General features: G+C 39.6%; 1 protein-coding gene across 4 annotated transcripts in view; it reads left to right on the forward strand.

Moving 5' to 3' along the window:
- fermt2 (FERM domain containing kindlin 2) overlaps positions 1-19,834 on the forward strand; it is a 93,712-nt gene that overhangs the window by 58,555 nt on the left and 15,323 nt on the right. For 2 of the 4 annotated variants that reach the window (XM_061968165.2, XM_061968166.2), the window contains exons 5-13: positions 1,124-1,156; positions 2,054-2,279; positions 2,363-2,465; positions 4,059-4,166; positions 7,808-7,942; positions 8,591-8,640; positions 10,561-10,685; positions 10,765-10,871; positions 10,947-11,165. In XM_061968165.2, coding sequence (XP_061824149.1) covers positions 1,124-1,156; positions 2,054-2,279; positions 2,363-2,465; positions 4,059-4,166; positions 7,808-7,942; positions 8,591-8,640; positions 10,561-10,685; positions 10,765-10,871; positions 10,947-11,165 — 1,106 coding nt within the window. The remainder of the gene's footprint in view (positions 1-1,123; positions 1,157-2,053; positions 2,280-2,362; positions 2,466-4,058; positions 4,167-7,807; positions 7,943-8,590; positions 8,641-10,560; positions 10,686-10,764; positions 10,872-10,946; positions 11,166-19,834) is intronic. The other 2 variants (XM_061968167.2, XM_061968168.2) reach the window with 1 other exon arrangement.

A 19,834-nucleotide genomic window follows, 5' to 3' on the forward strand; every position in this document is an offset into this window, starting at 1 on the left:
AGTGTTTTTTTGATATATATATATATATATATATATATATATATATATATATATATATATATATATATATATATATATATATATCTCAATTCAAACTATAACAACCTGTTGGTGGTAATGTTTGTGTGGTTCGGATTTAATGTCAGTTGTTCCCATGTTTGCAAACACACCGTCCATGCCTGAAAGATGATTGGCGGAGAATGAGAAAGCGCGGACTCATGGAGATGAAAGTTTGTACACGCGAGGTAAAACCTGTGGGAATTGTGCCATTTGTTATCATAAGATTGGTATTAAAAGTTAAAAATAGCGTCGGACGTTGTGCAATTTCTTTTGGGGATTACAGCTGTATTACTTTAATTTGTTTTCAAGTAAAAAAACAACTTATTTTCAAGGTATGGCGGTAATAAAAATGTTGTGGTGGTCTGACACATTCAGTTACATTAAGGGGAAACTGACACAGATAACAGTATGTGACTTGTGCTGAGGTCATAGTAAGTACATTCTTATCACATTACTTCATAAAACTACTGTTGTAGTTTGTAGTACATTCTATTGTATTTTCGTATTCAATATTTCTTATCTAAAAGTTTGTTACTTTTTAAAGGCCATGTTACATGTCAAAATTCTGCTGTTTGGGGGTTGGCAAGTGCCAATTAAATTCATTTCAATGGGAGGTGTTGTTTTGAGATACAAGTGTTTTGAGTTAAGAGCTCTGCCACAGTACAAATTAAGCTCATACGTTGGTGTACTACTGCATTTAAACAATTGTTTCCACTAAGATATTACCCTAAAAGCTCACCCTCCATGTCTTAATGTCCACACGCAAGCGCTAAGAACATTAGAAAAAGAAACAATGGAAGACATTCAGTTCCTATCATCATGTCAGCACCGAGACACTCGGGACTGTCACTTTGAAACTGGCACGGCTGGGTCAAGTTGTCCAACACCTCGCCTGTTTTGACTCTCCAGTGGGTGGACTTCTCATGCTAACACCTCGAAATGACTAAGATCTTCTACTTGTTTTCCTTTCTCCTCCTTCCATCCAAAAGTCTCCCTATCGATTGACTGTTACCATTCCTCTACTTTCCTCCTATTTTCCTTTCTTTCTGTCTGTCCATCCTAGCATCTGAGATCATATACATCGGACCTGTCAAAGGTAAGCTTTCCTCCACTGTCCTGTTCTTTTCTTCTTCTTCACTGCTTCCTCACCATCGCCTTCAGTTTCATACCCTCCTCCGCCACTGCTGGTGCGTGGAGGTCACATGACACCCGTAACCTTTTCCCTTACGAGGCAGAGTCAGCTGACTCTGGCGGTCACGTGATGAAAGATTAGAATGTAGTAGCTTATTTTTAAGGGGAGTCAACATCCAGTCTTGGTGGTCCATAAGCCTCCCGTTTGTGTGGGGGAGCCTGGGGGAGTTTGACGCATGTTAGCATTTTCCCCTCGTATCAGCAAGTCTGTAAACAGGATGGAGGAGTTGTGTTGCCAGCTTCTACACTGCTACTAGGATATTTTGGATTCCTCCAGAGACCCCCTCGTGGGAGACTGGGAGGGCTTTTCCTGACACGCTGAACCCGGCGTTAGAGAAAATCCGGCAAGCGGCGCATGAATAACACCTCCTTTCCTCCCAGAAAGAAGGATGGGTGGCCGCAGCTTGCACCCTGTTCTCATGACCCTGAAACATAAACGTGCGCCCTTACAAGCCAAGCCAAGCACTTCCCGGTTTGGATTTAGCTGTTGTTGCTTCTTGATCCTACAAGAGGAGAGCGGGATGAAGGGGCTACTGTACATCTATTTGACAGAACCTAATTTGATTTGAACGAATAAGCTTCTCCTTCCCGCCCCCTCCTTGTTTGTTGTGCATTGGTTTGCTGTGTGCAGTGCATTCCTGGGGGGTAAACCTGATCATCACCTGCATGCATGCTGGTCCACATCAGCCCCTCCAGGAGGTCACAGTGTGTGGGCTGGTTCATCACATGCTTCACTTCGATGCTTCAATATCTCCTCCACAAGTTTCTGTTCCTGCTCTAACCGATGCTTCCACGCTCACAGGGAGCATCTACTCCAGCCCGGGATTGTACAGCAAGACAATGACGCCCACGTATGACTCCAGGGACGGCAGCCCGCTGTCGCCCACGTCCGCCTGGTTTGGAGACAGCCCGCTCTCAGAGGGCAATCCCGGTATCCTCGCCGTCAGCCAGCCCATCTCCTCCCCAGACATCCTGGTCAAACTCTACAAGTCCCAGTCCTTGCTGGACAAAGCCAAGATCAACCAAGGGTGAGAAGAAACTCTTTCAACTTTGCGGTTTAGTGAGTGTTATGTTTTACAAAGGAATATGTTCTGTGTGTGTGTGTGTGCAGGTGGTTGGACTCCTCCAGATCTCTGATGGAGCAGGATGTGAAGGAGAATGAGGTGTTGCTGCTTAGGTTTAAATACCACAGTTTCTTTGACCTCAACCCAAAGGTAATGATCAAAAACAGGCATTTTGTTTATTACCATAACACAGTAAAAACTATCGACAGTATTACGTAATTTGTTTGAGTCACTTTTTTCCACATAAAAATATGGAACTAGTCCAACTGAACACACAAAAATAAGTCAACCAAGAGGGAAAAACACTCAAGACAAACCTATTTTATTTCTCAAGATGTAATATAAAGGTGATTTCTTTTTTCACACTACTGTCTGTAAAAGACTGTAAAACCTGTAGCTGAAGTTTGATTATATGTGACCATGTGCATGGTCACGCTACTACCTTGAACCAGGGCTGTAACGAATAATCAATTAAATCGAATAATTCAAATAGAAAAAAGCTCATAAAAATTTATAAAAGCCCGGAACTTAAAATACGTAGACATGCTACATTAGAGCGAACATTAGAGCCGTGATCTGCGTGTCAGCGAACAGCGGAGAGTTTTAATTTTTAATTCTTATTAATATTAGCACACGTGTTAAAAGTGCAATTTTTATGTTGACAGTGTGCATTTATTAGGGAAAGAAATAATGAAGTACAATTTTTTTCAACTATTTTCTCTAAAATACGCACGCATTCAGACTATGAAGTGTGTTTTATTTGATTAATCGGACAAACTCTTAAAGAGATTACCGTATTTTTCGGACTATGAGTCGCAGTTTTTTTCATAGTTTGGCCGGGCTCCAATGCGACTTATATATGTTTTTTTCCTTCTTTATTATGCATTTTCGGCAGGTGCGACTTATACTCCGGTGCGACTTATACTCTGAAAAATACGGTACTCAATTACTAAAACTGCAGCCATACTTGGAATCGGGGACACCTTTTAATTAGGCATGAGAGTTAATTTACATTTTAACTAATGCCAGTACCAAATCGGTACTTTAAAAACAGTGCCGGTGCCCAAACTGGCACTTAAAAAATGTAAAACATGCAAATGTTTTCAAAAAACAAACAATGCCTTCTTATTTTGATGGAGTTCAGTTACATTCCAGTTAAACAGGCTAGTAATTTAAATACTTTAATTAAATAAATTAAATAACTAAGTTATACATTCAAAAATAAGGAAAAAAAAGTACAACAAATTGTCATTATTGCAGCAATAAAGAACATAGAGGAGGTGCAAAAAAACAACTTGGTTAAGTTGTAATATTTGATACTCAAAATTACAGATTTTCCTTAATGCATTATGATGTGTTTTGAGGACTACTGCTGGTGTGTTAATGACTCTGTGTGCTTCTGTCAGAACGCAAAATGTTACTTATGTACAAGATGTACAATATCATTGCAGATCACTTGTTAAGTCTGCATACAATAAGCACCGAAATAAGGCACCGATAGCTTTTTCTTCTTTTACCATGTAAATCAGGTTTCAGTGCCCATCCCTACTTTTAACATCCCTTATTGAGGCTACTCCTCCCTTTTTGAATAGCCAAAATGTCAAAGAAAAAGCAAAAGTCACACAGAATGAATGAATCATTCGAATTGTCTCCAGTTACATTAGACTGAATTGTTTCCACTGTATGTTGGTGCTTAACCTTATTGGATTCCACAAATCTAATGTAGTTTACAATGTTTTCCAGTATGATGCCATCAGGGTAAACCAGCTCTACGAACAGGCCAAGTGGGCCATCCTGCTGGAGGAGATCGAGTGCACGGAGGAAGAAATGATGATGTTCGCCGCCTTGCAGGTACGTATTTTGACTGTTGTCCCATTCAGTGTGCCTCGTCAGCATTTCAGAAATGTTAAGACTCGAGTCTTTCATCGGGGAATTGCATATATCGGCCTCCCGACCACAAGCTCGTAAATTGAGGTTGGCCTTACAGCTACAGAATCGGCCCATGTGGCAGCCAGTTAACTCTTGGCTGATGTACGATGTGGAAGATTCACACGCTCTCGTGACTGTTGACTAGGGCTGGCTGATATGGCTGAAAACTGTATCACGACACAAGTGTTTTGTATTGGTCGATATTGATAATTATTGATATTTTTATGACCTATCGAAAATAATAATATTAAATTAAAACATTTTTATTTAAAATGTAACCTTTCTCTGATTATAATCCCCTCAGCTATCAAGGCGGAAAGGAAAGGAAAGGAAATATCAACACAACCATGGAAAACAATCAATGTAAACATTTTAAAATCACATTGAGCACTTAATAACTTGAATGAAATGAAAGTGCAAAAATAAGGACTATGTAACAAATACTTAATAAAGTGTAACAAAATAGTGCAAAGTGTGAAAATGTAAATATAGAAAAACCTGAGAATTACTTTTTTCTGCAGGTTTAGTGCCACGAAGTTACGGCTGTGTTCTCAAGGGTAAGCGCGTTTAAAATGGTGTAGTGTTACTGGTCTTGGTGGGGACGACATTGACCACATTGGTTGGACTGTGGTGCATTTTAAAATATCTAAAAAACTGCCATATTGTCGGGGTGACTTTTCCTGTCTTATCAACAATTTATTCGCTCTCTGCAGCACTTGTTTTTACGTGCTCTTCTCACTTCACGCAAAGAGTCAACCGCAAGACAACATGATGGCGCAACCAAACTTGATACTGTTACATTTTGTTTGTTAGCGTGTCACTCCCACTGATCAGTGATCACTTCCTGCGTTGCTCGGTTACCAGAGAGCGAGTGCCTTTCTTCACGCAACCAACCTTGTATCGCAACTTCCGGTTTCTTCCGACAAAAAATAAAATAAAATATTGATCGCCTTATTGAACGCATATTTTATTAATATATCACGATATATATTGATATAGTTTTTTCGCCCAGCCCTGTTGTTGACTTGGGAAAGTGGCATCTGAACCTGAACTCCTGTTTCAGTGTTGTATTGGATGGAATGCTGCTGTCATAACTGGGTTGTAGCTTTCCCTAGTTCCTGAGACGACAAACTAGTCAGTGCTAAATAGTGTACCGTATTTTTCGGACTATAAGTCGCAGTTTTTTTCATAGTTTGGCTGGGGGTGCGACTTATACTCAGGAGCGACTTATGTGTGAAATTATTAACATGTTACCGTAAAATATCAAATAATATTATTTTGCTCTTTCACGTAAGAGACTAGACGTATAAGATTTCATGGGATTTAGCGATTAGGAGTGACAGATTGTTTGGTAAACGTATAGCACGTTCTATATGTTATAGTTATTTGAATGACTCTTACCATAATATGTTACATTAACATACCAGGCACATTCTCAGTTGGTTATTTATGCCTCATATAACATACACTTATTCAGCCTGTTGTTCACTATTCTTTATTTATTTTAAATTGCCTTTCAAATGTCTATTCTTGGTGTTGGGTTTTATCAAATAAATTTTCCCCAAAAATGCGACTTATACTCCAGTGCGACTTATATATGTTTTTTTCCTTCTTTATTATGCATTTTCGGCCGGTCCGACTTTTACTCCGAAGCGACTTATACTCCGAAAAATACGGTAATATATCACGATATATATTGATATTGTTTTTTCGCCCAGCCCTGTTATTGACTTGAGAAAGTGGCATCTTCTATAGATGGTGTACTAGGGTCATCTGAACCTGAATTCCTGTTTCAGTGCCCTGTTGTATTGGATGGAATGCCATAGCTGGGTTGTAGCTTTCTCTTGTTCCTGAGATGACAAACTAGTCAGTGCCAAATAGTGTAATTTATATATGAATTCATTATGTTATCATTGATAATGTCAACCCTATGATGGGCAATGTCAATGACATACAGATGTTGACCCCCACGCCGGTTGGCCCCTCTTAGTCCTGAGGTGGTGCCCTTTCTATTTCGGACCCTCGTAAAGCAGCGGGTGTCGGGACCTGAGGACGCCACCCTGTCCTCACCCTCAGGGTTAATTATAGAGCACCTTGGGGCCACTGGATGCTGTGCTTTGGCCCTGGACCACCCTTCCCCAGCAGGACACCGTCTCATAGATCTGCTTGTCAGGCGTGCGGGTGCTTCTATGCTTCATCTAACCTCTTATAATTAACTGGCTTCCCGTTGCGCCTCACTGGGAGAATGTTTAGACCGACTCACTTTCTTCATGGGGGAGGGTGTTTGCATGAGCTCATGCTACTGGCTAATGTTTCACGAGTGCGGCTGTGGATACAAGAGTCTAAATAAAGATCAATTACATTCACTATGTTGGCATGCCATCACCTGGGCGGCACATTGACTTGATCAGGTGGCAAAAAATAGACTCAAACTTCAAACCAGGACGTTGATTATAGGAGAAGAGGAAAACAAGCGTTCAAACTACTTAAATTTGTCCCAGATTCAGTAACCATGACACATTTATCAGTCTGTCTCATATTGGTCAACAATTGTTCAAGCTAATAGTCAGTGCCAAATAGTGTACTTTTTATATGAATTCATCATTTTATCATTGATAATGTCTATCCTATGATGGGCAATGTAAATGACATACAGAATCAGAATCAGAAGAGTTTTTATTGCCATTGTTTGAGAACGGGTGGCAATAAAAACTCTTTGATTGATTGATTGATTGAAACTTTTATTTGTAGATTGCACAGTGAAGTACATATTCCGTACGATTGACCACTAAATGGTAACACCCGAACAAGTTTTTCAACTTGTTTAAGTCGGGGTCCACTTAAATTGATTCATGATACAGATATATACTATTTTCATAATACAGTCATCACACAAGATAATCATCATAGTATATCAATTGAATTATTTACATTATTTACAATCCGGGGTGTGGGATATGGAGGGGGGGGGGTTAAGTTTTGGTTGGAATCAACACTTCAGTCATCTTCTGATTCTGATTCTGAAGAAGCTGGTATTTCTAACACCAGCTTCTTCAGAATCAGAAGAGTTTTTATTGCCACCCATTCTCAAACAATGGCAATAAAAACTTTTCTGATTCTGATTCTGAAGAAGCTGGTATTTCTAACATCAGCTTCTTCAGAATCAGAAGAGTTTTTATTGCCATCCGTTCTCAAACAATGGCAATAAAAACTCTTCTGATTCTGATAATAATTCTTCAGAATTCTGATTCTGAAGAAGCTGGTATTTCTAACACCAGCTTCTTCAGAATCAGAAGAGTTTTTATTGCCATCCGTTCTCAAACAATGGCAATAAAAACTCTTCTGATTCTGCTTCTTCAGAATCAGAATCAGAAGAGTTTTTATTGCCACCCGTTCTCAAACAATGGCAATAAAAACTCTTCTGATTCTGATTCTTAAGAAGCTGGTGTTAGAAATACTGTTCTGTTGGCATGTGGTGACTCATGTATAGGGCAAAGAACAAATATCATTCCCAGTAAATAATTACTTAACTTGAGCTGGTCCATCTCATCCTCTCCTGTCAGTACCACATCAACAAGCTGTCCATCATGTCATCAGACAACCACATGAACAACAGTGAGAAGGAGGTGGACGAGGTGGACGCTGCCCTCTCGGACCTGGAGATCACCTTAGAAGGAGGCAAGACGTCCAACACGCTGGTAGGAGAACGCTAACAATCGAGCTAAGTGGAACCCCCTTAAAGGGGAACTGCACTTTTTTGGAATTTTGCCTATCGTTCACAATCATTATGAGAGACATGAAGGCTGCCAAAGGTGCATCAACAAAGTATTGAGCAAAGGCTGTGAATATTTATGTACATGTGAGTTTTTTGTTTTTTATCTTCAATACATTTGCCTAAAAAATTAAATGCATTTAAAACATTTTCACATTGTTATCATGAGGAATTGTCTGTAGAATTTTGAGGACAAAAATGAATCTATTCCATTTTGGAATAAGGTCGTAACTTAACAAAATATAGAAAAAGTGAGTGCTTTGAATACTTTCTGAATGTACTGTATGTGTTATTGTCTTACATAAGGATTGTGAATGATAGACACAATTGCAAAACAAGTGCAGTTCCCCTATAAGACAAAGTAGTTTTAGTTCATTGTATTTTACTCTATAGGACACTGTAATAGTTTGTGTTCCTTGTTACGTAAACCACGTTCAAGCAGCTGAACCAGCTCAGTGCGGATCATGAGGTCCGAGCATGAGGTCATTGTTTCATCGTGTTGCTTTTTAATGTGAGGATTTGCTTGGGTTAGGTTCTAACAACAACATTTGGATTGTTCCCCGTTTCCTTGCAGGGTGACATCACGTCCATTCCGGAGCTTGCGGACTACGTCAAAGTCTTCAAGTAGGTCCATTCACAAAACTTTTACAGAGTGCATGCGAGTGAGTAGAGGAAGCAGGAAATAGCCTTAGATTAATTTAGGAAACAACCACGGCCTGTTTAGGATCATCCGTGGCTTGTTTTCCAACGGCTTTTAGTTTCACTTTGAAGTTGAAACTGTTAAGATGAAGGCGTCTCATTAAAATGGTTTGGGTTCATAATTTTCATCTTTTGGCTGTATTCTATCAGCGTTAATAAGCGACCTCAGCCTCTAGTTCCTGATCATGTTACGCTACATCAGTCAAATTACACAAGTCCTATAGTTGCTCCCATCAGAATCACTACGGATATAAATTGGCCGATGCAACTGCAATGTAAACAAACGCATTGAAAAAATCCCTTCCGTGCAAGCAATACACTTGGAAGCTCTTTGTTGTTTTTTACAGACCTAGTGCAAAAACGCTAGTCAAAGATCCTCTGTAGAACAAATCCAGTCAAATCAAACTGTATTTATAAAGCGCTTTTTTTATACGAAAGAAATGCAACACAAAGTGCTTTAAGACTTAAAAACAATGGCCCGATGACCCATACACATACAGACACACGCACAACTGAATGCATGGCTGAGTACAGAGGAGCCAGGTGAAGAAACACTATCTCAGGAGCCATCTGCACCAGGAGATCATCAGACCAAAACCACCAGAAGGCTGACACAAAGCGCCCCCAAAGACATTGTCGATAATCCCTGATGCAGAGGGCTCCCTCTGAGTACTGCTGGAAAGTAAGGATAATAAAACATGTAAAATAGTAAGAACCGTGAGTAAGAATAAAGGATAAAATAGATGGACAAGCCATACTTGCCAACCCTCCCGATTTTTCCGGGAGACTCCCGAATTTCAGTGCCCCTCCCAAAAATCTCCCAAGACAAACATTCTCCTGAATTTCTCCCGATTTTCACCCGGACAACAATATTGAGGGCGTGCCGTAATGGCACTGCCTTTAGTGTCTTCTACAACCTGTCGTCGCGTCCACTTTTTCTCCATACAAACAGCGTATGCCCAGTCACATGTTTTATGCGGCTTTTACACTCACACACAAGTGACTGCAAGACATACTTGATCAAGGGTCATACAGGTCACACTGAGGGTGGCCGTATAAACAACTTTAACACTGTTACAAATATGCGCCACAGTGTGAACCCACACCAAACAAGAATGACAAACACATTTCGGGAGAACATCCGCACCGTAACACAACATAAACACAACAGAACAAATACCCAGAATCCCTTGCATCTCTAACTCTTCAGAGCAACAATATACACCCCCTCTACCACCAACTCCCAAATCCACAGTGTGAATCCACACCAAACAAGAATGACAAACACATTTTGGGAGAACATCCGCACCGTAACACAACATAAACACAACAGAAAAAATACCCAGAATCCCTTGCATCCCTAACTCTTCCGGGCAACAATATATACCCCCTCTACCACCAACCCCTCCCTACCCCCCCCCCCCCCCAAAAAAACCTCCCGAATTCCAAGGTCTCAAGGTTGGCAAGTATGGGACAAGCGGTAGAAAATGAATGGATGGATGGATACAAGTAAAACATATTATGAAGATAAAAATATAAATACAATAAATATAAGATAAATAACTAGAACTAAATAAAACTAATAAGATAAAAAGTAAAGTACAAATGACTTCAATAAAATGTATAAATATTAGGTAAAAGCCAAATCAAAAAGGTGTGCTCCGATTTTTATTTTCAAAGAGTTCCTTCTAAAACTTAAGACAAAGCTCCTATATTTGACAGGAGTGCCCTGCTGTTTTTAGGACTTACCGGTACTTCAAAAGTTGCTAATAATTGTAAAGAGAATTGTAGTGTAAATCCTGACTAAGAAGGAAACGTGTGTGTTTTGCATGATATGTTATCCAGACCCAAGAAGCTAACCCTGAAGGGCTACAAGCAGTATTGGTGCACGTTTAAAGACATCACCATTTCCTGTTACAAGAGTAAAGAGGAATCACACGGGACACCCGCTCACCAGATGAATCTCAGAGGTAAACGTCACCCGCGTATTGTACTAAAGCGCTCTGCGTAGCCTCCATCTAACCTTTGACCTCGTCCTGGCGTGGATAGGCTGCGAGGTGACCCCGGATGTTAACATATCAGGTCAGAAATTCAACATCAAGCTGCTAATCCCGGTGGCCGACGGCATGAATGAGATCTGGCTGCGGTGCGACACGGTAAGGCCTTCTACGCTTTTGGTCGTCACTTAGGATTAACGACTGGTGATGGACACGTTGGACTTTGACTTTCAGGAGAAGCAGTACGCCCACTGGATGGCCGCATGTCGCTTAGCCTCCAAGGGGAAGACCATGGCGGACAGCTCCTACAACCTGGAGGTGCAGAACATCCTCTCCTTCCTCAAGATGCAGCACATGAACCCCGACCCTCAGTTCATCGAGCCCATCACTACGGACATCAACCCCGAGTGTTTGGTGTCCCCGCGATATTTGAAGAAGTACAAGAACAAGCAGGTACAACACTTTTTCCTAATCGACTGGCATAGCGAGATAAGAAGGTTACTGTCCGGGTTAATTAATGGCTGTTTAGTGCAGTGGTTCTCAATTACGCTAAGGGACATCATTCTTTTGCGCCACCCCTAAAGTTAATGTTTGTTTTTTATCTGTATGTGTCAAGATAGTTCTTTACTAAAACGCAATTGCCTCTCACACCTCCTTTCCTCCGACACCTATTGGGGGCCCGGCCCAATTTTTAAAAAGCACTGCATTAAAGGGGCTTGCTCACAGTTACATTTTATAGGGGACAGAATTTTTTACAACCCCCTGAAGTGAATGTTTTTTAAGTTATCTGTATGTTAAGATACACGCTATTGCGCTATAGAACTTTCACGCCTCCCCTCCCACACACCCTTGAGAAGCACTGGTTTAGTGGGAGGTTCTTGTTTACTTGTTTGATGACTCCAGCTGGGGAGTTGCGTGTGATGCGTCCCAGACATCAGCTTTGTCTGTGCTCTGTAACTTCTTACGGCAGGACAAGTCAAACAAAATGTCCTGAAGACTACATTTTTAAAACACACGGGACAAGATTTTTTTTACTACCCCTAAAGAGTTTCTCTATCAATATAGTACAGAAGTTTTTAAACAAATGGATACATTTTATCAAAGCCAGCGTGTTTTTTTTTGCATGTGTCTACCCAAAAACTCCCACGGTGAATAAAAACACTCCCGGGATAAATCAAAACCAAAGAATACATAAAAAAGTAAGGTCTGTATATTCAGCCTAATATCACAGGAGTGATCATAGTGCTTCTATTTTTAAGGAGCTACTGACAATACAAATGTTAGGCCATAGATTTCCAGACCTTTTTTTGGTTCAGATGTCGTCCACGGAGGCTTCCTGTTGAAGAGGACACGTCTTTTAGTACACAAACTACTGTGTCGGCCCCTATTCGCGAAGAATTCTGTTTTGATTGTGTCCAACTGATTTTGTATTAATCTGATCTAGAAGTGATTCATTACGTTTCCATGCACTAAATTAATATTATGGCTCAAAATAAGCATTCTACTAGACATGTGAACACCTTATAGGGGTCATATTATGATCTTTTTCCTACATTTAAAACCCTTTTTTGTTTTTTACATAACATGTAATGGTGATTCTTTGGTCCAAATGTTGCATAGATGATGTTTTACAGATCATCTTTAAGCTGGTTTTTGACCTGTTTTTGAAAATGTCAGTATTTTGAGTACCGTATTTTTTGGAGTATAAGTCGCGCCAGAGTATAAGTCGCACCTGCTGAAAATGCATAATAAAGAAGGAAAAAAACATCTATAAGTCGCACTGGAGTATAAGTCACATTTTTTGGGGAAAATTAAATTGCCTTTTTGGGGAAAGGCAATTTAAAATAAATAAAGAATAGTGAACAACAGGCTGAATAAGTGTACGTTATATGAGGCATAAATAACCAACTGAGAACGTGCCTGGTAATTTAACGTAACATATTATGGTAAGAGTCATTCAAATAACTATAACATATAGAACATGCTGTACGTTTACCAAACAATCTGTCACTCCTAATCGCTAAATCCCATGAAATCTTATACGTCTAGTCTCTTACGTGAATGAGCTAAATAATATTATTTGATATTTTACAGTATGTGTTAATAATTTCACACATAAGTCGCTCCTGAGTATAAGTCGCACCAAACTATGAAAAAAACTGCGACTTATAGTCCGAAAAATACGGTATATGATATTATAAAAACCTACCCGTTTAATAAGCGTCCGAATTATATAATAATATGTGTACGTCACAAAGTATAGATATTCAACTAAATTGTTGTTTCCAGAAAGCTGAAGACTGGAGGGCTGGACTCCTCCCTTCACTATTTAGTATCTTCCTGGAGAACCAGCATCCTCTATAGTAGACATCTGATTTTGGTCTATCTATTTTGTCAGAATTCCAGAGGCTGTTTTTTAAAGACCAGCCGAGTCTCACAAGTTTTTGCGAACTGAACTTGCGGGCCACCACCAGCTGAATAGCCCAAATGATGAAAAAGAGAGGACTTAAAATTCAACCTTGAGGAACACCACTAATATAACTTGAGAAGTTGAGCAAATGACTGACTACATTTGAAGTAAACAAGCTACAGCAACACCTTAGTTACACAAATCACAATACGAAAAACATGTGTAACCGTCAAGAAGGAGAGGACTTAAAGGGGTGCCTTGAGGAACGCCTCAGTTATCTAAACCACAAATTTGGACTAGTGTTCCATGTTTGCCAGCAAGTATAAAATGTCAACGCAAGGATTACAGTGGTCCAAGTTGCTTTGTACAACAGGAGCACTCTATTGTTTTTAGGAAGTTGCTGCAAAAATGTTTGCCTCACAACTTTTCAACTGAACTTGGGTCCGGTACGGTGTCACTGCCAGGCCGGATTTGGCCCACGGACCGCCAGTTGAATAGCCCTGACAAAATATCTCTGCCACGAGCTTTCTCAACCATTTAAACATTCACAACAACGTTGTTATTCATAATTTATTTAGTGATTTAAGAAAAACAATTTACACAGCGTAATTGACATATATTACAGTATTTAAAAACACTTCACTGTGTAGTTTGTATTGACAGTAGTCAAAGCAGTTCACCAAAATAGTGATCTTTTTCTTTAGTGTCATTCGAACGCACTAAAACATTTCCAACAACACCAAATAGCAGTGGGAAGATGTACAAACCCTGTTTCCGTATGAGTTGGGAAATTGTGTTAGATGTAAATATAAAAGGAATACAATGATTTGCAAATTATTTAAGCCATATTCAGTTGAATATGCTACAAAGACAACATATTTGATGTTCAAATTGATATACATTTTTTTTTTGCAAATAATCATTAACTTTAGAATTTGATGCCAGCAACACCTGACAAAGAAGTTGGGAAAGGTGGCAATAAATACTGATAAAGTTGAGGAATGCTCATCAAACACTTATTTGGAACATCCCACAGGTGAACAGGCAAATTGGGAACAGGTGGGTGCCATGATTGGGTATAAAAGTAGATTCCATGAAATGCTCAGTCATTCACAAACAAGGATGGGGCGAGGGTCACCACTTTGTCAACAAATGCGTGAGCAAATTGTTGAACAGTTTAAGAAAAACCTTTCTCATCCAGCTATTGCAAGGAATTTAGGGATTTCACCATCTACGGTCCGTAATATCATCAAAGGGTTCAGAGAATCTGGAGAAATCACTGCACGTAAGCAGCTAAGCCTGTGACCTTCGATCCCTCAGGCTGTACTGCATCAACAAGCGACATCAGTGTGAAAAGGATATCACCACATGGGCTCAGGAACACTTCAGAAACCCACTATCAGTAACTACAGTTGGTCGCTATAACTGTAAGTGCAAGTTAAAACTCTCCTATGCAAGGCAAAAACCGTTTATCAACAACACCCAGAAACGCCGTCGGCTTCGCTGGGCCTTATCTCATCAAAGATGAACTGATACAAAGTGGAAAAGTGTTCTGTGGTCTGACGAGTCCACTTTTCAAATTGTTTTTGGAAACTGTGGACGTCATGTCCTCCGGACCAAAGAGGAAAATAACCATCCGGATTGTTATAGGCGCAAAGTTGAAAAGCCAGCATCTGTGATGGTATGGGGGTGTGTTAGTGCCCAAGACATGGGTAACTTACACATCTGTGAAGGTGCCATTAATGCTGAAAGATACATACAGGTTTTGGAGCAACATATGTTGCCATCCAATCAACGTTACCATGGACGCCCCTGCTTATTTCAGCAAGACAATGCCAAGCCACTTGTTACATCAACGTGGCTTCATAGTAAAAGAGTGCGGGTACTCGACTGGCCTGCCTGTAGTCCAGACCTGTCTCCCATTGAAAATGTGTGGCGCATTATGAAGTCTAAAATACCACAACGGAGACCCCCGGACTGTTGAACAACTTAAGCTGTACATCAAGCAAGAATGGGAAAGAATTCCACCTGAGAAGCTTAAAAAATGTGTCTCCTCAGTTCCCAAACGTTTACTGAGTGTTGTTAAAAGGAAAGGCCATGTAACACAGTGGCGAACATGCCCTTTCCCAACTACTTTGGCACGTGTTGCAGCCATGAAATTCTAAGTTAATTATTATTTGCAAAAAAAAAATAAAGTTTATGAGTTTGAACATCAAATATCTTGTCTTTGTAGTGCATTCAATTGAATATGGGTGGAAAAGGATTTGCAAATCATTGTATTCCGTTTATATTTACATCTAACACAATTTCCCAACTCATATGGAAACAGGGTTTGTAGTTATGTTAGATTTGGAGCTTGACAGCTACTAGCACTAACTCATTAGCACGTAGCATTCTCTTCCGCAACTTACATTCCCACATAGCTAGACCACAATGTCTATGATCACCCCCTAGTGTACGAGAGACACACAGCGTATGGCCAACAGTCGCATTAGAGATGGAGCATGTGAACTGGGGCTTCACATGTAGCTGTGAAATGAGGAAAAAAAACAGATTAATTTAATACATGGAATTGTACTGGCTGTGGCAGAACGGAGTGCACTACTTAGCTGCCACCAGGGGAGGTGCTGTTGAGTCAGTCTCAACTAGTTTGCAACGTGATGTCATCTATTTGAACTATATCCACAGAAAAATACCAATACTTGTAGTATTCGCCAGTATTTACTCCCTCACACAAGCACAAACGTGTCAGAATGAACAAAATCACCAGACACCAGGAAATGAGGTTTAAGCATCATTTCAGTGTAAGTCCATTGGAACAGCTGAGTACACGTCGCTGTGCTGGGAGCTGAGGGGGCGGCTGGGTGGGGGCTCCTCATAGCACTCAATCTGGTTTCATTTAAGTCGTCGTATAAAAGTGGAGAGTCATAGGAGGGTTTAGGCGGATGTGGATGTGGAGGTGGGTGTTTTTTGTTGGTACAGTATGATTACTCACAAGATGACTCTGTCCTTTAAGAGCTGACTTTATTGTATCGATGAACACCAGGAAAGTCCCGCAGTCAAATATCATCCATAGGAACGCGTGGTCATCACAAAAAGTAGCATAGGAGTTGTGCGATGGCTCACGTCGGTGGCAGGAAACGGGCCAGGAATGCTGCGCGGGAAAACTAGTCTGGGAACAGCAATGTCAGCTTTGACCCCCTCCGTCCCTCTAAAGGACTTCCTGTTACCAGAGAGAGACTCCCCATAGGAATTCCTTAGGTCACAGAGTGCACATTTTACTGAAGAGAAAACAAATGCTGATGGTAAAAAACACAACAACAAACTTCCTGGGCGTGTAGTTAAAATACCAAATGCTTGTCTGTCTTATAGCACGATTCTGTATTTTCCTGCTGGGTATATGTCTCCCTCTAGTGGATGCAAGAGGAATTACACGGGCTTCATTGCTGCTTATATATTTTCAGCACAGGTTATTACTTGCTGAAAGACCCCAATATTTGGAGACCAATGCAATTTTATTGTCACAATACCAAGCATTTGCATTTTTTCACTTGAATGGTTGTCATATATTTGCTCAAAACAGTTTTAGCAAAAGTCCCATCAGGTTTTCGATTGATTGATTGAGAAGTTTATTGACATCTTAAAGAATTTAATCCATGTAATGCTTTAAAAAGGCAAATGGATGGCACAAAAAGCCAAAAGGCTTGTTTCCATTGTGTATCACATTTGATACATTCAATAATAAAAAGAATTAAAGCTGCAAGCAGCGTTGGACGGGCCCGCGTATTTGGCAGGTGCTAGTCCTAAGTGTCCCAATACTTTTGTCTACTTTTAGTCTGAAGTGTCCCAAGACTTTTGTCTAGTGTACCTACCTTGTCTGCATTGTGTGGGCACGTTGGTGCTTCCTGCTTTTGAGCAGCCATCTTAAAAAAACAGCACCGCAGGAGCATCAGTGCAGCGGGTCTTTGAAGGGTCATAAAATCAAAACCGGAGCAGGTATCACAACTCTTTCACCAACTTTTAATCAGAAGGGTTGAATCTCTCTCCTGTGTAAGTTTGAAGCCGAAACAACAAATGCGCTCAGAGGAGATAATGTTTGAAGAAAGGTGACGGGTTTTTACAAAAATGTTGTGTTGAAGGGGGAATAGCAAACTTCCTGTATATTTTTGCTGGGGGTTGTCAATTTATGAAATGTAGGTCTAAGTGAGACCTACGGAGAGGTTTTCGTTTCATGTCTCTCCGACCTTCCCAGTGGGAGTTACAGGCAGTTTTGTATTCTTTTTCTTCCGAGGAGCAGTTTTTTGTTCGTTTTATAAAAAAAATTGCTGTAGAGCACAATTTTTAGATTTGGGGTTAGGTTTTTTCATTAGATCACAGTTTTAGCCAGTCCTGATGTGTGCATTCAGTTTGGTGAGTTTTGAAGCATGTTAATGGGGTCAAATTGCAGCTCAAAGAGGCAAAAGTGACTGTTTTTAGTACTTTTTAGTCTTGAAGGGGGAATTGCCAACTTCCTGTTGATTTTTGCCCGAAGACATACAATTATGAGAACTAGGTCTAAGTCAGACCTACATAGAGGTTTTTGTTTCATGTCTTTCCGACCTTCCTAGTGGGAGTTACAGGCAGTCTGTTTTTTATTTTTTCTAGGGGGCGCTAGAGCGCAATTTTGATTTTTGGGGTTAGGTTTTTTTATCAAAAGACAATTTTCGCAGGTCCTGATGAGTGTGTCAAATATGGTGAGTTTTGAAGCATGTTGAGTGGGTCAAATTAGTGTTCAAAGAGGCGGCAGAAGAAGAATAATAATAGTCCTTTTGCAATGGGCCATTGCGGGCCCTAATAATAATAAATAATAATAATAATAATAATAATAATAATAAAGAATAATAATAAAACCTTAGAATAACAATAGGTCCTTATGTCCCATTGCATAAGGACTCCCTGTGGGAGTCCTTTTGCAATGGGCCATTGCGGGCCCTAAATATAACCTGTAATATGTATATAAAAAAAATTACATTACACAAATGGATAAATTATGTACATATACACAGTATACATGTCAGGCGATTTGAAAAACAATTTATATAAAAAATGGGGGGGTATATACACTATGTACCGTATTTTTCGGAGTATAAGTCGCACCGGCCGAAAATGCATAATAAAGAAGGAAAAAAACATATATAAGTCGCACTGGAGTATAAGTCACATTTTTTGGGGAAATGTATTTGATAAAACCCAACACCAAGAATAGACATTTGAAAGGCAATTTAAAATAAATAAAGAATAGTGAACAACAGGCTGAATAAGTGTACGTTATATGACGCATAAATAACCAACTGAGAACGTGCCTGGTATGTTAACGTAACATATTATGGTAAGAGTCATTCAAATAACTATAACATATAGAACATGCTATACGTTTACCAAACAATCTGTCACTCCTAATCGCTAAATCCCATGAAATCTTATATGTCTAGTCTCTTACGTGAATGAGATAAATAATATTATTTGATATTTTATGGTAGTGTGTTAATCATTTAGAGTATAAGTCGCACCCTCGGCCAAACTATGAAAAAAACTGCGACTTATAGTCCGAAAAATACGGTACCTGACGATGCACATGTTGACTCCAAAAGTGTGCAAAAAAGGATGAGAAAAGATATATACACTATAACCACATATGAACCCGGAGAGTTGCTGGGGATCAAGGTAGTATTTTGAAGTGAAATGTGTCATTAAGTACAACAGTTGGAGTCTCCTCACTCATCTGATCACTGAACGTATAACAACACACACCTTTTTGGCAACCATCCGCAATCAAGGTACTGGAGAAGCATGATTCGGTGATTAATCTACGTGTATACAATACATTATTAATGCTACAAAAAGTTGAGTCAACTCCTTATTTTGACAGTCCTCGTTTTTTTACTGACACAAGACTGTTGCTTTATTGGAGATATCAATTAGTAGGGGTGTGAATTTATGGATTTGATCCGAGTCCGATTCCTGTGGTGATGATTCGATTCAGAATTGTTTCTTGTTTCAACATGATTCTCGATTCAAACAGATTCTCGCAGTGTATTATTTGGTATAATAATTATAATAAAACTTTTTTCAAAACAGCACAAAGATGGCCTAAAAACGTACTTTGAAAAATTGATTCTGAAAAAATAATGTACTCTCTACCCCTATTAATTAGTGAATGCCTGTGACAACTCAAATGTTTAAAGAAGGATCAGAGTAGATAGGGGGCAGTTTTGACATGAGTGCTACACACAAAAACAGAACACTGAAATGTCAGTCAAAAAATAATATTTTTTATTTGACATGTTTTGTTTGATCACCGTACACACACACACACTGCAAAAACTGAAATCTAAGTAAGATTAAATATCTAAAATAAAGGTGATATTTGCTTATTTTCTGTCTGATAAGATAATTCTTCTCACTAAGCAGACTTTATGTTAGAGTATTTTACTTATTTTAAGTGTTTTGGTCCTAAATGATCTCAGTAAGATATTACAGCTTGTTGCTGAGATGTGATGACCTATATTGAGTAAAACATGCTTGAAACTAGAATATCAACTGTTGCAAAGCTGTGTCATCAACACTCACAAGTATAAAACTACTTTTTTAAAGTAATCATTTCTTCAAGGATGAAAAAAAAATAATCATGATGCCGAGCGCATATCATTATGTCACGATAACGGCACTAGCA

The sequence above is a fragment of the Nerophis lumbriciformis genome, linkage group LG08 (genome assembly GCF_033978685.3).
Source record: "Nerophis lumbriciformis linkage group LG08, RoL_Nlum_v2.1, whole genome shotgun sequence".
Taxonomy (NCBI): Eukaryota; Metazoa; Chordata; class Actinopteri; order Syngnathiformes; family Syngnathidae; genus Nerophis; species Nerophis lumbriciformis.